Below are 21,625 nucleotides of genomic sequence, written 5' to 3'. Positions count from 1 at the left end.
TGAACGCTGAACTGAAATCTATGAACAGCATTCCGACGTATGAGTCTTTTTTCTCTAGATGTGTGAGTGCTGAGTGGATGGTCTCTCAGTACATGCCCAGTAATGTTCCGCTCATTTCAGCAGGGAAATGTTGCTGTCATGGGTCAGTGGTGGGGGCTTGTAGTCTGTAAAGGTCCTTGTAAGCTCCTTTCTCGATGGTGTAAACAAAATCCAAAATGTTTTTACCTCGTGTTGGAAAGTTAATGTGTTGGTGTATTTTTGGGAACACACTCAAGTCTGTGTGTTTGAAATCCCCAGCCAAGATGAGAAAAGCATCAGGGTGAGCTGGTACAGTTAATTCAGTGCCCCACTCCTGTTGTTGGTGTTGGAGCAGGGAGGAATGTAAACAGCAACGAACAGTATGGCTGATTATTCCCTCAACAGATAGAACGGCCGGCACTTATTAATATGGTAGGAGGGGTGTGTTTAAGGATATACTGCCCAAGCAGTCAAACTGATGTCAACAGAAAAGGAATGCCATTCCAGAGCGGAAGTAAATGTTCCGATTTTGATTAAAGATTACAAAGACAAACAGTTTTTTTTCAGCGGATTAACTTGCATGGATTAAGTGTTTACATCAAGACTAGCAATGTGCTCTAGCAAAGTAAATAAAGTCAGTTTTGATTTCAAGCTGACTTAAAGTCATTAAAAAAAATCTGCCTTTGAAATTCTCAGCCACATATGCACTGAAGTTTAGACACATCTGATTGCATTCACATAAACACAATGCACAGTGCAGACGTGGAGTGAGCAGAACTCATTGTAAAAGAAAGAAAGGAACATTTCCTTCCATTCAGTATTGAAAGTTTTAATCGCAACATCTTACACGAGAAAGCTCTTTGCATTCAGTTGGCGTCTTTCGACCAAACCCAAACTGCACAACTTCAAACAAACAGCACAAGTTAATGGATAAATAATGAAAGCCAGCCTGCTCTAAACCAGCTGCAGACATGAAATGACTCAAACACCACTCATTCAGTCAGAACTTAAAGCATAACAGTTTGTTTTAAAATTCAGCATTTAATAAAATTCAACTATAACTGTGTATTCAGCTTTAATACATCAATTGCTATTAAGTTTTACAGTCTACAACTGAATTTCAAATGAGTTTTGAAACCATTGATATAAAACATTTTTATTTTCACAGGCGTTTATTAAAAATAGTTCTGTCAACATCTAACAGATATAACATTTCCACAGACATATTTTAAGGAATGACAATTACAAGCATAAACTGAATTGTTAAGATGCGTTTTCATTCATTAAAAAAAAATAAGCACCTGACATCCATAATTCACAATTTCCATGATTAAATACACAAAAATGACATAATACTGTCATCTTCACATACTGTAACACAGTCATAAATCAATGCTCAAATAAGAGCATCTTTGTCTGTCCTCATAGTCTGAAATACAAAACAAATTCGATAAAAGAACATAATAACGTCTGGTTTTCCAGCCCATTGTTGTTTATATATCATAATATTAGTGATATAAGTACCGTACATTCACAAAAGTGACATATAAAGTATCTGGGTGTCAGAAAGACACTCTTGATGAAGAATAAATCATTGTTCTACATTTCCTCATTTTCCTCCCTTTTCCTTTATGTCTCAAAGCTGTCGTACCATTAATTCGCCCGGACAGGGAGCAGCCATGGATTAATATGGCACTTCCCGTCTCTGGGGTTTGCACAGTGGTTACTTGTCTTAATTGTGATGCTTTCGCCCTTGGCCCACGTCCCAGCTAACCATACATTTTGGTCTTGTTTTCCATAACAGATATCTAAAGATTCTTAAAACAGAATAATTTAAGATATTAAAGGGATAGTTCAGCCAAAAATGAACATTCATGTCATCACAAACTTTCTTTATGCTGCAGAATGTAAAAAGAGACATTTTGAAGAATGTTGGTAGCCATACAGTTTCTGTTCCCATTGGCTTCCATTTTATGGACAAAAAAATACACTGGAAGTCAATGGGGAAAAAATTTCTGAGATTTCAAAAAAGTTTTTAAAAATCTGAAAATTCCAAAAAGTTTTGGTTCCCATTGACTTCCATTGTATGGACAGTTATATTTCTTTAAAACATATTCTCATTGTTCCACAGAAAAAAGAAATGCTTTAAGGTTTAAGATCTGAGGTCTGAGACGTTAAATGATAAAATCTGGTTTTCTGGTAAATGTAACAAAATAGAGTGAATATATGCATAAAATAAGAGAAACATATCTCTCCGTGGGGTGAAAAAAATAAATAATATGAATTCAAAGGGAAAATAAGAATATTGAGAATATTTTTTTTTTTTTTTTAGAAGCCAAAACGTATGCTGTGTGGTTGCTAGGGTGTTCTGGTTAGTTGCCAGGGTGTTGCTTTGATGTGTCTACAGTGTTCTTAGTTGTTGTTAGGGTGTTGCTATGTGGTTGCTAGAGTGTTACAGGTAGATTCCAGAGTGTTTAAGTGAGTTTCTGCTTAAAACAGAAAAAAATAAAATAAAGGAAAAACTAAAATCTGTCAGTTGTCTGGTTTAGAAAAATAAGCTTAATTCAAAGGGAACCCAAAATTATTTTAGCTCATTGACGGATCATTTTCTTGTTTTAAGCATAAATGGTAATAGAATACAAGACAAAAATACTAATTAAGAGCTGGGCATTCTGAGTAATTGTTAGGGTGTTGTTGTTGTAAGTGGTTCTAAGTGCATTCTGGGTGATTGCCATGACACTGCTTTGTTGTGTTTTGAGTGTTTTTCTGTGTTGCGTTTCACACTGTAGTGTCAGCGATCGACATAAACCTCTAACCCGGTGTTTGAGAAGTAGCTACAGTGCTGCATGAGCGAGTACACACTAGGACATGAGAGCTGTTTCAAGCAGATCGTTTTGTTGCGGTGCAGCTGTGTCTGAACATCTGGACACAGGCAGCTGCGAGTCTGTCTCGGTTAACTGTCCCGAGCGCTCATTCCCAGAGCCGTTCGTGCAAGACTTGGGCTCCAAATGACGTCAGCGGCGCACGATGACAGCGGGACATCCTGGCTTCACTTTTCTACAGTGAAAGGAAGCAGAGATGAGTCGTCCATCTTTTTTTTTTTTACAATCTGTAGCAAAACATCTGGACGTCATCCCAAATGTGATGCATTGACTTGTTCACCATGAAGGTTACTGAGTTTGTGCTCGTGTCGAATCAGGCGAAGATGCTCCTCTGATGGGCCATCAGTGCTGTCTGACTCTCTCGTCTCCTCTCTTTCTTTCTCTCCATCTGCAGCTTCCAGCAAACCCCGCTCAGCACAAGCAGCACCAGCCCGGCCGAGAGCAGCACCAGTCCGAAGTATGATATGGTGGAGCCGTGCGAGTTGAAGCTGTACGCGACAGCCGTCACCACGATCCCCGCGATCAGGACCACCACTCCGAAGGGCACGGTGCAGCGGTAGCAGGACAGCTCTGCTCCGCCGGTGGCCGCGGTCAGCTGCCCCTCGTTGACCAGGGGAATGGTGACGGCCAGCAGCTGCAGTTGAGGAGGCTCGTTGTTGTTGGTTTTCTCTTGCAGCATTCGCTCGGGAGCTCCGGGGATGGTCATGGTGTCTTTGACCAGCTCGGAGGGCATCGCAGAGTCCAGGGTCCGTGTGTTTTGAGGCATCAGCCGCAGTCTCTACTGTGTCGGTTCACTGTGTTTCCTCACCGTTTCCACACCTAGAGGACAAACAGCACGTTTATTTACAGAGGCATGATAAAGAGAAACACTGCTTGTGGTTTCTAATTGATTTATAAAAAATCAGTCATCATTTTTCACCCTCAAGGTTTTCCAAACCTGTATGAGTTTCTATCTTGGTTTGTTTTTTGAAGAAGAAGAACCCCATCGTTTATACTGTCGAAATCACTACAAAGAAGTAACTTAACCTACTTAAAAACTAACCCTAAAAGAAACTTGAACATTTTTAAAACTGCCTTAGAAATTTCTAGCTCTGATTTAATTTAACCACTAAAATGACTTAATTTTAAACAAAAATAAACTTTAATTAAATATATTTATATCTAAATATTTTTAAAAGCAACAACAATACAAATAATAAAGACAAAACCATGACAAAATTACCAAAATATAAAGAAATCTAAGCTAATTCAAAATATCAATAAATACTATAACAACATTAATAATACTGACAAAAACAACCCTGCCTGGGTGATTGCTATGGCACTAGCAAGTTGCTAGAGTGCTCTGGGTGTTTGTGTGTGTGTATGTGTTGCTAGGCTGGTTGCTAAGGTTTGTTTGTTTATGGGATGTATGATGAGTTACACACTGAAGACTGATCTAAACAAACCTCTAACTCGATGTTTGAGAAGAGCGATGTGTGAGCGAGTAAATGCTAGGATGTTGTTTTGGTTTTCAGACGGATCTGCTCTATGAGCGCGGACACAGGCTGAGTGCCACATTCCCTGGAGAGCTCGCCGTATGGCATTACAGACCGGCCCCCGAAACACGAGCGCCGTATGAATTAACAGCCATGTCTCAAGGGGCTTTTTCTTAAGACGCTCAGCAGATCTGCCAAACGCCCGTGACTCTCTGCGCTCTGACCCATACACGTTACAGCTGCAACATTTGGCCTGGATTTCAACCCTCATGTGCCATTTAGATTCACTTCAATACTACACCATTTAGGTCTTCTTCAGTGACCCAATACACTGCAAACACAATATGATAAATAAGTCATGGGAGCATGTTTTTGCTTTACTTTGACTCATCAGTTTACTAATTTTAACTTATTTTTTAAGGTATAAAAGATTCAGTAAAGCCAGCTTAATATAACTGAATTTAAAATGACTTATATAGTAAATTACATTATAAAAAAGGGTAGAAAGAGATGGATATCATTACATATTAGTTTTTAGCCTGTACTGAACATGCACTTTTCAGAAAACTGCTATCCAGAGTAGAAACATTGCTTCTTTATAACAAAAACACAATACAATGATACAGTACAAATACAATAAAATCCAATTAGACTGGGAGACTCATTTATACAATCTGAAAGTTGCATATCCTCATAATTAACAGCCCAAACAAAAACAAGGTTTTGCTTATCATCAGCTCTCATAAAAATAGAAAAATCATAAAATATCAGTCTGATACTTCAGTGCTGTAGTACGTTTTTTGTTTGTTCATAATGCTTTAGTAATTACTTTATGTTAAAATGTCTGTTTTCACTTAAAATACAGTTATTATCATTATATTTTCATTGCATCTACATTTAAATCTGATTTTGCTCTCTTTTTGAAAAAGGTCAAATGTTTAAATGCATTTGTGCAGGATTGTATATGTATTTTATATAGTAATAGAAATTGACTAGAAATGTTAAAGCTTGTATTTTGGTCACTTAAAATTTTGTTTTTATCATTATTTAGTCAGTGCATTTACATTAAAATGGTAAAAATGTGTTTTTGATACTCGTTCACCAATTATACAATGAAACAAAATGGTTTGGATACAGTTTTCGATCGAATTGCTAGTAGATTTCATTAATAATTATGAAGAAATGTTAAATGACACTGAATTAAAAATGCAGTTTTTAACTAGAAAGACTGAAATAGTATTTTCTTGTGAAAATCTAGCTTTATTTACAATGTTTTTATGGTGTATGTCAGAAACTGCATGCAAGAAGGCTGCAGATACATGAGCAACACATTTACAGATATACAAACTAATTGTTACTCATTAAAATCCTAAATGTGCGTGTGAATTAATGATGCATGGTGAGTTTGCTGCATGCATGAAGGTAACTTGAGAGCGGGATCAAGTCATTCACCTCACACGTGTTTTCCATCCTGTCCTCTAAAGATCCTGTTCAGCAAACTGAAGAAGTGAAAGTCCCGTTATACTCCAAACGCAGTCCGCTGGTGAAGCTCTCCTGTGAGAGACTGAGTGAGTGTGTGTGTGTGTGGCACTCATTCACTAGATGTGTGTCTGTGTTTCTCCTCCTCCATGTGAACTAACACTGCTTCAGTCTGAACTCAGGGGAGGAGCGTAAGCGGCAGGTTTAACCATCTCATGGAGTCTTTTACAAACCATATAATCTTCTTTTATTATATATTCTTATGGCTGGTCACAAAATAAAGTTTATTGAGAGCAAATAAAACTATATCACTCTGGCTGAGTATATTGATTTTGGTAAAAATAGTTCACCCAAAGTTTTTAATATGCATATGTTTTAGTGCATTCAAATCAACATCAACTGCATTTCACACTTTTACAAAAGCAGCCGAACAACCAACATTTTCTAATAAAATTTACATTTATTTATGTGGAAGACACTTTTAGCCAAAGCAACTTTTGTAGGCATAGTTACATTTATTGGAGAATAAATGAAAATAAATGGCATTTAAAAGGACATATTAAAACATTTATTGATATAAATGCACATGCAATATTCTTTTCAATATCTGACATGATAGATACACAAACACTCATGTGTTTGTGAACGTACATTTGAATGTGTCTGCGATTTGCCCTCTGCTCTCAAACACACACATGTGAGACTCGAGCATCCTTCTTTTTGTCTTGTAATGCGATACAGGGTGTTGTCTACAGTCTTCCTTCCCGGAGGAAATCTTTGCTCAGATGCAGCACACGGTGAGGGTCATCGCTCGGATCTGTCTGACTGACAGCACGGACCACGGAGAGTTTCGTCATTTGGCTCCAAGTTCTGCAGAACTAGAGGAAATGCTTGAGTTCATACAACGCAGATCTTACCAAACTGTTCTTTGATAATATTTGACACAATCTTTGATGTTCTTTAGTTTAAATGGCATTTTTGGTTGTATAGTATAGTGTATACTTGAGTTTATATACAGTATGGTTCAGCCTCTTTGGAGATTCACAACTGTTGTCACACGCTGTCCATTTCTGATGAATTAACAGGCCTGTTATGAATGCGGTGGAGTATAAATATTTGAGCTGGTCTGGAGATATCGAGTATCACAGTTTTGGGTTACTAACTGTGGCTCATACACTTCTGCTCTAAGACAAACGTCTCTGTTCCTCGTGTCGGTGTCCTGCTCACTCTGTCAGGGTTTATTTTGAGATAATGACTGCTTGACTGTACATTATCTCTTAGTTACAACATAGTTAAAACAAAATATAATTAATATAATTTACAGATGTTCACAATACAATTTGGGGGAAAATGCTGCATGCACATACAAAGTAAATTAAATACTAAATAGAATAAAATCTAAATAATGATATATAAATCTAAAATAAAATGTTAAATATATATTTTTAATAATTTATATATCAGTGTTTATTTTGAGATTATGGCACGTTTACTGTGCATTATGCCCTAATTGTGGTACAACACACACACACACACAGGTTTGTTTTTGTGAACTGCGAGGACATAGGCGTAATGGTTTTTACAAACCGTATTTTCTGTTGCCCTACCTACACTTAAACCAACCACTTACAGGAAACTTTCTGCATTTTTTGATTTTTCAAAAAAAAACAAAAAAAAAACAAAACACGGAATGATTAGTAATTCTGAAATGCATATATTAGAAATATATTATTAGATATTTCATACATTATATATTATATTGTATATTATATATACGACAAAAGCTTAAACTGGATGCTCATATATCTACATGTATAAAATACGGAAATAAAATATCGATTCCCTATCAAAATCATGTAAGTGTTAAGTCGTGCAGTGAGCACGTGGCGCGCGATCAGCTGCGCTCTGACGTCATCTCGCGCGCACACATGACTCTCGTGGAAGCAGCAACATGTCTCTGCTCTTCAGCGACGAGTAGTGATGGGATTTATGGCTCTTTGAGGGGATCCGGATCTTCGCGATCCGTTCCTTTCAAAGAGCCGTTCAAAAGAATGGCTCTTTTGGCTCTTTTTAAATATTTAGTCAGTTTTAAGAAGCCAGCTTGGGAGCATCTCAGTTTATCCTGGAAATAATCACTGGGAGGTATTATGAGGTGAGATTTGTAGTCAAATAATTAAAGCTCAGATATCACACACCAATATCTGAGTTTGAATTATTCTGAAATATTGATTATTACCTCATTTCTCATGTGTCGACTATATTCCATAGGGTTGCACAAATCCCTCTGCTTAGACAGTGACATCATTATTTTGATTTACCTTTAGTACAAAGTGTGTGTGTGTGTGTGTGTGTGTGTGTGTGTGTAAAACTATGTTGACTTATGTTATTCATACAATACCTACTCACAAATAAACATAAAAAACAAAGCCGGCTGCAATGAATTTCTGTGCAAAACAGCTTTTACTACAAACACTTCCACACAAGAACATTGTTATCACACAAGAACATTTTGATAGAAAACTAATTTTTTTTTTTAAGTAGATAAAATTAGAATAAATAAAATGGAAATGTCTACATACTACATACTATTACTACTGTAAACTTTGCAAATAGGACATCAGCCCCTTCAAGTCAATGAACAATAACAAAGTGGGCTGCAATGAATGTCTGTGGAAAACAGCTTTTAGTGAAACATTTCTATACAAGTACAGTATCACAAAAGAACATTTTTAATGATTTTAAAATAAGTTTTAAATGAACACAAAATGCAATGTAAATGCATGCACAACTAATAACTAATATCATCACGCTATAAAGGGTTGGCCTGCACTGGGTGCGCCACTCCCCCTATAACTGTTCTGTCTCCTGGAGGAGCTCATTTGTATGAACACGCATAGGAAAAAAGAACGATAGAAAGAACGGCTCCTCTCCAGTCGCGACTCGGCTCCCATCGTTCATGTTTATGAGCCGTTCAAAAGAATCGGTTCGTTCGCGAACGTCACAACTCTAGCGACGAGGAGCTCCAGCAGGCGTGGGTCGAGCTGAGGGGGGCTGGGAGCTCTTCACTGGGACCATGGACGTCCAAATATACAGACTATATAACAAGGTTAATATAGCATGAGTGACAGAACACGCGGTCAAAACAGTGCAGCAAAGCGAGGAGGTGTCGGCTTTACAATCTATAAACATCACAGGCAAACATAACATAACATAACAAACTAAGATAATGCAGTGGTTGTGATTATTAACTGCTCAAAGGTCATATATTATTCTATATAATATTGAACAACATATAGCCTACAATATAATACAATTATATATTATGTAAGCTTTAAACTCACTGCAAACTAGACCAAGACCTACTGCAGCTAAATTTATTTGTTACTTGTATTAAAGGAAAAGTTAACTAAAAAACATTGTTGTGTTGTATAAAATAAAATGCATACTACAGGAGGCCGGGGCTAGTTGTCACATGTTGTCATAATCCATGTATTTTAATAATTTTAAATATTTTGAATCAAAAGTCCAAAAGTACATCCGTTTTCTCTAGCAGTTGTTGATTTGAATCAACATACACATCTAGTATTTTGCCAGTTCTTCAAATCGTCTTGTTTTATTAATCATTCTGTTATTAATTATGATTGATGTTTTTAAGTGTCTGAATTATTCCACTTATTACTTTTTGATCCCCATTTATCCTTCCACAGTTTTCCTGTACTACTTTATAATTCATAATGGACTTACTGCTTTATGCGCTGTTAAATGACAGGTTTACTTTTTCCATTTCAGAAATTGGCTTTTTAAAATAAATGAACTCTGACAAATATTCGCTGAAGTTGAAAAAGTAAGTAAACAAACAAGTTTATAAAATATGTACATAATGAAATGGCTGAATCTAGTGACAGGGCAAAACGTTTCTGTTATATAATACTCAACACAATGTGTTATGCATCTGTTGCATAGCATTTTCTAAAATACATACGTAACATACAAACATTGAAATGTCTTCCATGCTCACCCATTAAATATCCAGATGTTAATGATTTATAAGCAAAAACATATAAGCAAAAGCAAGCATGACTGATGCATTCAAGAGATCCTGTCTGCATGCCTCGGGATTTTGGGTTTCCTCTCTCGTGCATCCATAACAGCGCACACATGTGTCATCTATCATGATTCTTGATCAGCATTACAGGCTCTGGATGTGATCTGGCTCGTGTTTGTGATGCATTTGTCTTTCTTGTCATGTTCTGCAGGATACAGGTTTGTATGAGTACAAAGTGTTGGGTTCTCTGGCCAGCTGTGCTCCAGATCTCTGCGCAGATGTTTACATGGATCTGAACTACAGGAGACAGTGGGACTCGTGCGTCAAAGGTAATTATTAGTGGGACGTGTTGATCTTTCACAGCCAAGCATCTTCATGAAATCATCATTCAGTGCTGGGTAGATTACTTACAAAATGTAATAAGTTTTTTATTCCAAATGTCATGACAAAAAGTTTAGTTAATAACGTAATCCCTTACATTACACATTTAAGAAAATATAGTCAGACTGTTTAATTGTAATATGTTATCATGCAATAAATAAAAAGTAACAGTAGTCTGATTACAAGTAATTTACAGTGCAATATAATCTTATTACAAGTATTTAATTTTTGCAGTCTGATTATGTAATCCAGATGACATGCAATCAGTTGCTTCACAGCACTTCCATCACGCCTCAGAGTTTAGTTAGTTTGTATCTCAGTTTGAGTCATAAAGCATTTTAAGACAGATTCCTCCGGTTGAAGAAGAGGTTATAGTTGATGATACACCCATTTCTAGAGCAGAACAGCTCAAATGGGCTTTTGTTATGGGTAAAAAAAAGACAATAAATGTGAATGCATTATCATAATTTCCACATTTGGCTTTATGGAGCTCAAATAAACTGTTACCCAGTTGAAATGCAGCATAGGGCTTGATTATTTCTAAATTTTCTCATGTTTTGTTTTTTCTTTTTTTCGTATATTGAAGTTCCTTCTGTTGCTGGTGGTCAAATGCATTCAGATATGCAGGTATTTGGGCTTAAATGTGTCATAATTTAGCGTTTTATTTATATTAGGCATGTGAAAGCAGAAACTGACCCTGGATCAGATTTCTGTCCACTGAGCAGGTTTGAATTTTAATCTCCATCTCTTTTTTGGCATCATTAAAGCTCAGTAGCTGATTACTGTTTAATTAAAAGTGTTAGTAATTAAAATGGGATGGGAGAGAGCACTGATCACAAAAGATGAAGCTTTTTAAAGGGGCCGACGTACAAGTTGTAGCATTTTAACATGAAGCGTTTCCCCTGATTTCTAGTTAGAGTGTAAAAAAATATCCTCATTTATTTATTTAAGTCCCCTCTGTTCTTCTTTGCAAACTATTTTCACTTTCTTTCTAACAAATCAACATCAAAACAGCATAAATACTTGTTGAATTCTTTAAAACATTTGTGTTACTTGCATAAACCTTTACTTTTGTCATTTTTCGTCAGCATGCATATTCAAGGTAGTGTTATTTAAGTATTTCATAGCAGTCCATTATTAATTTAAATCTATTTTTTTTTTACTTTGTTTTCTTTCTTTTTTTTCAAATGTAATTTTAAAGTTTAAGTATTTTTGTTTGTGTGTTTTTTTTTTTAGAAGTTAGAATGTGTATGTGTGTGTATAATTTTTTTTTATTATCTTTATTCCAATTTAAGTTTAGATTAAAAAAAATTGCCTTTGTAACTAGCTGAAATTAATAGATACATAAATGCATATAGTAAATATGTCAATATGGGTGGTTGCATGTTAATGAGCTTGTGGTTGGGATAGTATTAACTTTCCGAGTTGTTTTTGCAGTTTATTAACAGATGGTCTGAACTGGCTAAAGAAGGAGTTTTGCTCTGAAGTGTTATGAGTGTTTTATTTCGTGAAATGACTGTTTACATGAAGTTAACGTTGGAAATCACTGCGGAGCTTGATCTGTTCTCTGGATCTGGGAGCTATTAAACCATCTTTAAAAATCACTTCGGTCCATGTTTGTGCTCCGGTTAGAGACATGAAATCGGTTTTCGCTGTCCAAAATATCTGTTCTGTGTCACTTGTGATCTTTCATATTGCATTATGTATCCTAACAAGCCATTTTTTCTTATACTTGACCTGTTTTGTCGATGCATGAGAGTGCATTTGTTGAGAAACTGTATAATTGAGAAAACTAGTTTTTGAGGTGTGACGTGTTAGGGTGGTGTATTTCCCGTAAACACAAATGGAGCATGAATGTGTGCGCGTGGGTGGAGTGGAGTGGCGTTTTATTAGAAACACATCTCTGGCTCCAGACATGCACGTGTTTGAGCTGATCTTTCGTGAAGAGCCTCATGCGTTCGTGCTGCAGTCCTGATGGATGAGCGCTTTTCCTCTGGGTGTTTGTTTGTGACTGACTCTCCAGAAACCCCACCAAAACCCTGCTTTATACAGACAGCCGCACAATCTGAGCTCCAGCTCTCGATTACCTAACAGGCGTTTATGGTTTTTTGGGTTTTCTTCAAATAAACTCTTCAGTCAAACTGCAGGACTTGTTTGGTTCTTTCTTTTGAACATCTTGTCATGTTCAGTGTCTCTTTTCTCTGTAGTTTTCCCCGGCTGATGTGTAATTTCACTGATCTCTGTGTTGTGTAATTTTTTCATGCTTTGTCTTTTATTCACTGGTATGAATATTGGGTCGGACCACCAGAGTGGTGAAATGTGGTTTGTGTTACATCAGTCAGGAATCGCCTGTGATTACAATCACACGTAAACGCCTTCGCCTCCACCCTTGTTTGGTGAATATGTCATCTTTTTCATGCTAGTTACACCCGTGAACCACTCAGAACTGGGAAAACATGCCTGTGAGCATATTGAGAAACTATAACCGTTTTTTGTTTTTTTGTTTTGGGCAAGTAGCTAAAATAATTTAATTATTTTTTAAATATTTATTTTTTATTTTTGTATAATTATTTATAGTTTTAGTAATTTAGTTTTGTGTTTTTGTCACTTATATTATTATTATTATTATTATTATTATTATATTTCCAAGTTTTAATATTTTTATTTAATTGCAGTTATTTAGTGCGTTGAGTTAAATTTAATTTTGCCTTTGCAATTATTGGAAATAAGTTTCATTTTATGTATATACATATTTTATTTATGCTAAATTTGATTGTATTTTGTTTTAATTTTAATATTTTTTATTTATTTTTTATTTTATCTTATTATGTTTATTTGTTCATAATGTTTAATATATTTTTTTATTGTTGTTTTTATTAATTTAAAATCTGTTTTATTTATAGTTATTTTAGTACATAAAGTTGGAAAATAAGAAATGTTGCCTCTGCAATTATTTGAAATAAAATGTTTGTTATTATTATTTTTATTGTTTTTATTATTATTATTATTATTATTATTATTATTATTATTATTATTATTATTATTATTATTTTCGGTTAAAGCTTATTATGTTTTCATTGTAGTAATTTTGTTCAAATATCAACTGAAATCTATTAAACATTAGTTTGTTTTGAACTCAAGTGTTTTATAATATGAAACTGTTATTGCACAGATGTAATGTGTACGACGCCCAGCATTTACATGCAAAAGCGTTTGTCCTCACTAGCCTCCACTCTTGTGGGAAGATGTTTAGATGTTAGATATTGGACCTGGACTGAGGGAGTTCCTCCCATAAGAGTAAGAGTTCAGTAGAGATTCAGGTCTGGGTTTAATCAGTCCCTCCAGAAAAACGCGGATTTTTTTTTGTGATTGTTGCGGGCAAAAATCCTTGATTTTGCGGCACGTTCTCTTAAAAAATGCGGCGGAATATGCAGGAATTTTTTGCAATTTTATGCGATGAAATTGTGTGAACAAATCGGGAAACTGCTTCGCGCGTTCTTTTGCGCTTATTTTTTTGGGCAAATAAGAATGATTTGCGCGCTTCAAGTTTCACCCTGGTTTCACCGCGGGGTTTGCAGATGATGTTCACGTCACGTAATTACATCACTGCATAAGGTTCCCATGGCAATAGGGGTGAAATGGCGCTTTACTTGTGTGAAGTAAACGCAACATTTTTCTACTTTCTGCTAATATATATGTGAGTTTCTGAAATCATGCTAGCCCGCATATTTCGCTTTCTTAAATCGGCAATTTATGCGGCAAAAGAGCGGCGTATTTGAAAAAATGCGACCCCGCATAAATATGTGGCCTTTGGCTGATTATGCATTAAATCAGGCGATCGATTTTCTGGAGGGACTGTTTAATGCAGGTCAGACAAGTTCTTCCACACCAGACTACATGAATGTCGCTCTGTATCATGCTGGAACAGAAAAGGATCCTGCCACAAAACTGGAAGCACACAATGTCTCTAAAATGACATTTAATATGGTTGGATAAAGATTCATTCACACTGGAAATAAAATACCTTGTTAAACCTGGTGTCAGGGTTATGCACTGTCACTTTGTTTTATGTTTGTTTCTTGTGTCTAGTGTCAGCACATGGCCTTGTTAGTTATTTTCTCGGCCATGTGTTCCTTTAGCCCCTCCTTCTTGTTTCCTCTTTACCACATCCTCTTGTTACCTTAGTTGGTCTAATTGTGCTCACCTGTCCCTCATTTATTTTCCACAAAAGGTAAGGTGCACTATAATAGGGAGTGTTATGGGTGTGTGTGTTTCTTGGTATTTGTTGGTTTTGTTTTTCCTTGTGTTGTAGGTGTATGTGGATCTCTATTTGAATTAATATTTAATTCAAAAAGTATAAAACATAAATATATACAAATATATTTATTGGAAATACTGTTAGAAATTAAAATAATATCATTAATAATTATGATATTACATTATTTTTGTTTCCATTTATGACACAATACAAAATATATAAAAAATATTTATTTTTACAATGTAAAACGAATTGTGATTCCCATTTACAGATTTACTGCATTTTAATTTCAGTTGAATTTAAATAATTTCAAATAAACTTAAACCAAAAATAATAAAAAAATATATACAGTGGAGATAGAAATTAGAGAACAATCTATAAATGCTAGATTTTTTTTTCTGAAATATTGTTAATCATCATTGCTAAAATGTAAAGGAATATTAGCTCTTAGTATACCACTGTTAACGTTTGACAAAATTTAATCAAAAACATTTGCGTAAAAAAAACAGTGATCAAAATTAGAGAAGAGTAACCACTGCAGCACGAAATAAGATTACAACGAAACTTTTTGAAGGTTACAGGTGTCATAAATTGTGTTGTTCTGAATGACATCACGCAGGACATCACACGTTTTTCACACTGCGCTGGTGTGATATTGGTCCACTCTTCTTCCTTAAGGGGGTTTCTTAACCATAACTTTGTCGCCAGAGATTTTCAGTTGGGTTTAGAACAGAGCTCTGGGACGGACATTTTATTATTTCAATGTTTTCAGCTGCTTTACCCATTCTGCAGAGTGATGGGAGTTTTGTCTTGCATGACAATTGCAGGCTGATTGGGAGATGCTTGCAGGGAAGGAACTGCATGTTGCTGAAGGAGGTTCTGATCCCCCAGCATCCCCCAAGCCATGACACTTCCTCCTCAACCTTTCACTGACTTCTTCATGCATTCAAACTTTAGTCTTTCCTAAATGATTTACATAGACTAAGTAAAACATCATTCTGTGTTAATATATTATAAAATGTAATTTAATGCTGTGGTCAAAGCTGAATTTTCAGCATCATTACTCCAGTCTTCAGCATGTCATGATGTTTCAGAAATCATCCTGATCATTATTATCAATTATATTCTTGGTTATTAAAGGCTGAATTAATAACAAAGAATATGTGACCTTGAAGACTGGAGTAATGCAAATGCAGCTTTGCATCATATGAATAAATTACATTTTAACATATTCCCACATAGAATACTCTTATATAATAAGTAATATATAATAATAATAATATCACAATTTTTACTGTATTTTAGATCAGACAAATTCAGCCGTGGTGAACAGAAGAGGCTTCTTTAAAAAAAAAAAAAAAAATTCAAAACAGTAAGAATTAAGTGAAGCAAGAGGGCCGCAGTATGTGATCTGAATAGTTATAATATAGCTCTGAACACAGTCATGCACTTACTGTCTATATCATAAGACATGTTAGCATGTACTGGTGCTGAATGTGTCCTTGCTCCTTCCCATGAGCCTCTGCAGACTGGTTCAGATGGATTACAGTGATCCAGCGCTCTCTGCTGGTGAAGTTAACTGCTGTTTGATGGATAAGACACTGAAGTTCACACTGATTTTAATGCCGTTTTTACCTGTTAATGTAACTTGCTGTAAATTGGGGAATGCAATTATATTTCTGATACTTTGCAGATACTTTAAAACAGAAACCACATGATCAGGATCCAGCATAAATCACATGTATGACAATTGCTAGGAAATATAAATATATTTATGAGCATTTGCATGGACAATATTATGCCTGTATTCATGTCTGAAATCAAAATCGTTTACATGTTAATGCTTTGCACAGAAAAATGTGGTTGTTAAAATATAATTTTGATATGAAAAATCTGTCTTGTAATCAAGACTATTAAATGTCAGATTTCTTCAGTTCAGATATGCTAAATGTAACTTTACATGGGACTGCATGAATCTGAATGTTGTGGTGAATGAATGATGTGTTTGGTGCAATACAGGCATTATTATCTGCTGGTGTTTACGAACCTGGTTTTATTAGTAAGAAATCGAGATCATATTTGACTCCGTTGTGCTTTCATTGTCTTTCGCTGTATTGTTTTCCTCTGGTTCTGTTGTTTTATTGACATCTACCTCTTAAACTCACAGTGCCGAACATTGAAAAATATTGCCTTTACATACTTCTTCCACCTGTTCATTACTGCAAATGTTTTCATGCAATAAACTGGTATTTTGCCTTGGAATGCAGTTTTATTTTTATAAGAATTGTTAAATACTGAACATAAATGCTTGTCTATCTATCTATCTATCTATCTATCTATCTATCTATCTATCGATCTATCGATCGATCTATTGATCTATCTGAGTACAAGTTAAATAAAAAATGAAAAATGTGGCAACTAGCTGAAATATTTTTCGTTTGTACATTATTAGAGTTTTTTTTGGGTACATTTATTTGATAAATCAGTTTGCCTTACCGTCAATGACGAGTTTCACATCTTCAACGTTTATTTTCATGACTGTCCAGCACATTTATCATTAAATTCTGATTACTGTAATTTTGCAGGATTTTTGTATTTTTGAATTTGTTTGTATTTTTTTTACAATTATCTTCCAAGGTGATTCTCGTAAATATTACTCTTATTATTTTTATTATTTTTTAATTATCATAAATAACAGCAGCATAAATTCTGTTTTATTTAAATACTAAATATAAATAGATCTACAAAATTCCTAGGTGACTACATGATGTCATAGCAAACTGTTATATAACCTTAGCAACCACCCAGAAAACCTTAGCAACTGCTTAGCAATGCCCTAGCAACGAAACACCAAGCAAACATCCAGAAACCTTGGCAACTGCATAGCAATGCCTTAGCAACCTGTCAAAACTCCCGAATGACCGTCCAGAATACCTTAGCAACTGAATAGAAACTAATCAAAACTTGCAACCAGCCAAAATACTCAAGCAACTGCATAACAACCACTTATAAAATAATGTCAAAACTCAAAAATGATGCTAAATATAGCTTTCATTAATGTAAAATATAATTTCTAAAATGTAACCTTGACAGGCTCTGTGAGATCAACCCTTGTTAGTGTTTTTCTTGGTCGAGCTCTTAATGCATGTGAGTGAATATGAGCTGGAGGAAACAATGGACCTGAAGTTAAAACTGAGATGGAGGATCTATATTTGTCCCACATCTGATCCCTGAAATGGCCCTCTTGAATAACATCAGGCTCTCCACCGCTTCTTTCCACCGGCTGTCCTTCACCAGTGCAAGGCAAATATATTTCTTGGCCAGCTGTTGTATTTCTTCTGATTGGTCGTATGCAGGACTAATTAGCTTCAAAAAGCGATACATTTCTCCTGGTCTGTCTAAAAAAACCTCCTCTGATTTCCCAGGTGCCCGTCTGTCTGAACAGGCGCTCCGCTCAGAAACCTTCCCGTCTGCAGCTTTCGTGATTCTGAATAGATTACAATTACAGATAGAGAGGCCTCTGGGAACAGGCATCCTTGATCCTGAATAGGCTTTAATGGGCTTTTTCTCCATGCATGCAGTGAGGTTTGATGGAGGTTATAATTGCAAACGTTACACGGAGCTGCGTCTGGCCCCTCTGTCTGCATCCAAGAAGCCCCTGAACTCGAGGTTAGGTAATTATTTTCATAAGCATATGCTTTGCATTGTTGAAATCTTAACCGCTCTGGCGTCGAAGAGAGTCCAGGATCTGGTGCCAGTTTAAAGGAGTGCAAACAAAGTGTTTCTGCAGGTAATTCATTTGCGTCTCCGTCTGGATTTGTGCTGGATTAATGAGAAAAAATTGTTTATGACCATGTTGATGGTGTTCTTCTGCACCAATCATACCGCTGATGGGTCCAGGACATCCCAGTCGGGTCACATCTTCCAGAAGTCCACAGGTCGTTTTAGCATGTTCAAGTCTGCCTTTATTAATGTTCATCTTGGTCAAGAATGGCATTCGGCGAGGTGTCCTGACATGAAGGCAATTTCCTTATAATCTGCATGGAAAATGTTTTTCCTCCTTTCATCAGGTCATCTTTGTCTTTGGCAGCAAACTAAGGGTTTTTGTCAGGTGCTCTGATCAAGTATTTTCCTCTGTTTTTTTCTTCTTCTTTTTTTTCAGTTTCAACAGATTTTAAACTTATGCATAAGGGTACCAGTCACTAGGAACCATTGGTATCTTATTGTAGCCATAGACTTATTTAATAAAACAACTTCATCTCTATAACTGTGTGTGTGTGTGAAGCAAAGGAAGTAGAATTCCTCCAGAAGGGGGCATCAGAGTCTCTCGCTTTTTATGAATATCCAGTGTGTTTTTCTCAATTTTTTTTTTAATCTGTCATTTGAGATGTGCCACTAGATTCATTTTCTCCTGTGTCTCAAAAAAAATAAATAAATAAGGAAGCGAATATAAGAGCTGACACTCCGTCTGATTGCAACTATTTCCAATGATTACAGCAGAACGTCTCTGTCCTCTAAGCACTGGAGGACGGAGCCCACAGGGACCTGATAGCTCCATTATATCATTACTCCTGTGGCCGGAGAAACACCAGACGTCTGCTACTGTAATCTCATTCACAGCCCAAGTGTTTCTCCAACAGCCCCATGAGATTAAAAAGAGGAGTCTCGTGTGTCTCAGATATTTCTCATCATCTGATAATAATCATCGGAGACAGAGTTGATACTTCAATGAAACATAATTGAGAACAAGCAGCCTTTGAGCAATGCATATAAATGCGCATATGTTAAATGCATACTTCATACACTGCAAAATTACTGATCTGTCCGCTATTAATGACTCGTAAATTATTATGCAATAATTCATTAATAGTCATTATAATCAAGAGTGTTTTGGTAGCTCCAGTTTTATCTTTTTTTTTTCTATAATCTCTGTGAAGCTGTTTTGACAGTCTGTATTGTGTTAAGTGCTATAGAAATAAAGGTGAAAGGTGACTTGACTGGGAAAAGTACATTTATGAATGTAAAAATGTGAAAGAAATAGTAATAAATTAGTTATAAACTTAATATGAAAGGGGTCTTGTTTCAAAGAACACACATTTTGGCTGATACAAAGGTTTGGGGATAAATTCATTTTCATAAAGTTTGAACAGTCAATCCAAAACACTTTGGATGAAATATTTACAATATAAGTGAATAATTGTTTCTTCAAATTTTTGATAAAGGGAGCAGTTGAGTGAAACACTATTATTTAATTTTTTGTTGATAAAGTCAGAAATCCTACTGATTTTTTTTTTTTTTAGATTAAGAATTATTTTATTTTTCTTATTATTTACATTTATTTTTAATGTTTATTTTATTTTAAATATATATTTTTAGAAGCTCCTTGAGAAGACATTTTGTCAGTTAATAATGCACTAACCTTTAATGAGTGAGTAAATGATGACAGAATATACATTTTTGGATGAACTTTCTATTTGTTGGTTTGAATATATTGAATCCCACCCAGAGTCGTGTCATGTCATAGTGGTTGGTTGCGCTTGTTTATTTTGCCCATGTACAGACAGACAGACAGTGTTTTGATTATGTGCACATACTGTATGCTTTCCTTGAGAAATACAAGACTAAGTTCAATAGTTTTGACTCATCCCTCATTTAAATTGTGGTTAAAGTGAGGTACGTTTAATGTAAGTACCCTGCGCAGTCGAATAAATGTTTAAATAACTGCACTTTAAAAGCCATATTATGCATGCTGACGAGACAGAATGGGAATTAAAATCACATAATTACTTGAACTACTTTAAATCAACCTGGTAACTCTAACTTGTTACAAGAAAAGGCCATTTTATATAGTGATAAATGCAATTTTGTTCATCCACCTAGAACAGTAGTGCCACAACTAAAATAAAATGTAAACAATTTTACAGCTCAAATAATACACATTTGATAAGAAATGAGTGCTATAATGTTGTGATTTCTGACTGTAAACCATGTTTTTGCTCATAGACTTCCACTTTAAGTATATTACTGCTAATTATGGAAGCTATTTTGCCACAGAATACAAAAAAAAAATGTAAATTTAATTGTGTCTTTTTATCTTCTTTTCAGAATTGTAAGATAAAAACATTAGGAATTGCAAAATGAAAACTCAGAATTTTGTGGTTTAAACTGACAATTGTGAGATAATAACTCCAAATTTGTGAGATAAAAATTGAGAATTGCGAGATTTAAACTCAAAATTGATAGATTTAATCAGAGAATTGTGGGGGGGGGGGGGTGGTTGAGTTAGCTGTGAGATAAAACCTAAAAATTGTGAGATTTAAATTCGGAATTGTGAGATTTAAACTCAGAATCGAGAGATTTAATCTAAGAATTGTTGTTTTGAGTAAGTTGCAAGATAAAAACTAAACATGTTGATATTTAAACTCAGAATTCTGAGATATAAACTGAGAATTCTGAGATTTAAACTCTGAATTGCGAGATTTAAACTCTGAATTGATATTAAAATTCAATTGCGAGATATAAACTCAGATTTACGAGGAAACATAGAATACAGGTTTGGAAGAACATGAGGGGGCAGGGAATGAAAAAATTAAATTGAATTTAATTTTAGGGAGGACCTTTTCCTTTAATGTATTGAATCTGGAAGTGAAGGAAGTTTAAGAGTGAGACAGAATGGAGGTCAGTGTTGTATGAGGGTGGCCAGTAAAGACTCAGACTGTAAACAGCTCTGCGTGGCTGTTTGTTATTGAGTGACTGCGGTTGGAGCCAACAGTAAAGCTGTCTGTGAACTGAACTGGAATTCAATAAACTGTCCGGTAGTTAATAAAGCCCCGCACCAGACCATGAACCACCGTGACCAGTCACCAACAGCTTCTCCATTAGACCCATAAACCCCAAGGAGAGGGATAAGCCCCATCCTGCGGCCTTTATTTATGAAGCGTATTAGGCAAAATCAACATATTTGGGATCAGGTTCCTGCTTCAGATACATTAGAGACTCCTCTCAGATCATCACACTCCAGCTCAGATCATTTACACACACTTATCTGTGGCTTTCAAGGACAAACACACCACGTCTGCATGGA

The 21,625-nt window shown here is 35.5% G+C and overlaps 2 protein-coding genes across 3 annotated transcripts in view; one reads left to right on the top strand and one right to left on the bottom strand.

The window, feature by feature from the left end:
* Positions 1 to 862: 862 nt before the first annotated feature.
* On the bottom strand, positions 863 to 5,981 carry LOC113055646 (transmembrane protein 100-like). The gene is made up of 2 exons (XM_026222057.1): positions 5,831 to 5,981; positions 863 to 3,719 (listed from the first exon to the last, which is right to left on the bottom strand). The coding sequence occupies exon 2, from the start codon at positions 3,664 to 3,666 to the stop codon at positions 3,214 to 3,216; it is 453 nt and encodes a 150-aa protein (XP_026077842.1). The 5' UTR covers positions 3,667 to 3,719; positions 5,831 to 5,981; the 3' UTR covers positions 863 to 3,213.
* A 1,781-nt stretch (positions 5,982 to 7,762) lies between these two features.
* LOC113055768 (phosphatidylcholine transfer protein-like) overlaps positions 7,763 to 21,625 on the top strand; it is a 52,529-nt gene continuing 38,666 nt past the window's right edge. The window contains exons 1-3 of one of the 2 annotated variants that reach the window (XM_026222120.1): positions 7,763 to 7,823; positions 8,866 to 8,963; positions 10,114 to 10,231. In XM_026222120.1, the coding sequence (XP_026077905.1) occupies positions 8,931 to 8,963; positions 10,114 to 10,231 (151 nt within the window). In that variant the 5' untranslated portion in view covers positions 7,763 to 7,823; positions 8,866 to 8,930. Of the gene's footprint in view, positions 7,824 to 8,865; positions 8,964 to 10,113; positions 10,232 to 21,625 lie in introns of those variants that run through there. The other variant, XR_003277577.1, reaches the window with a different exon arrangement.

The sequence above is a fragment of the Carassius auratus genome, chromosome 3 (assembly GCF_003368295.1).
Source record: "Carassius auratus strain Wakin chromosome 3, ASM336829v1, whole genome shotgun sequence".
NCBI classification, from domain to species: Eukaryota; Metazoa; Chordata; class Actinopteri; order Cypriniformes; family Cyprinidae; genus Carassius; species Carassius auratus.
Note: the sequence above shows the minus strand (reverse complement) of the source record. Positions and strands in the feature narration are given on the sequence as shown.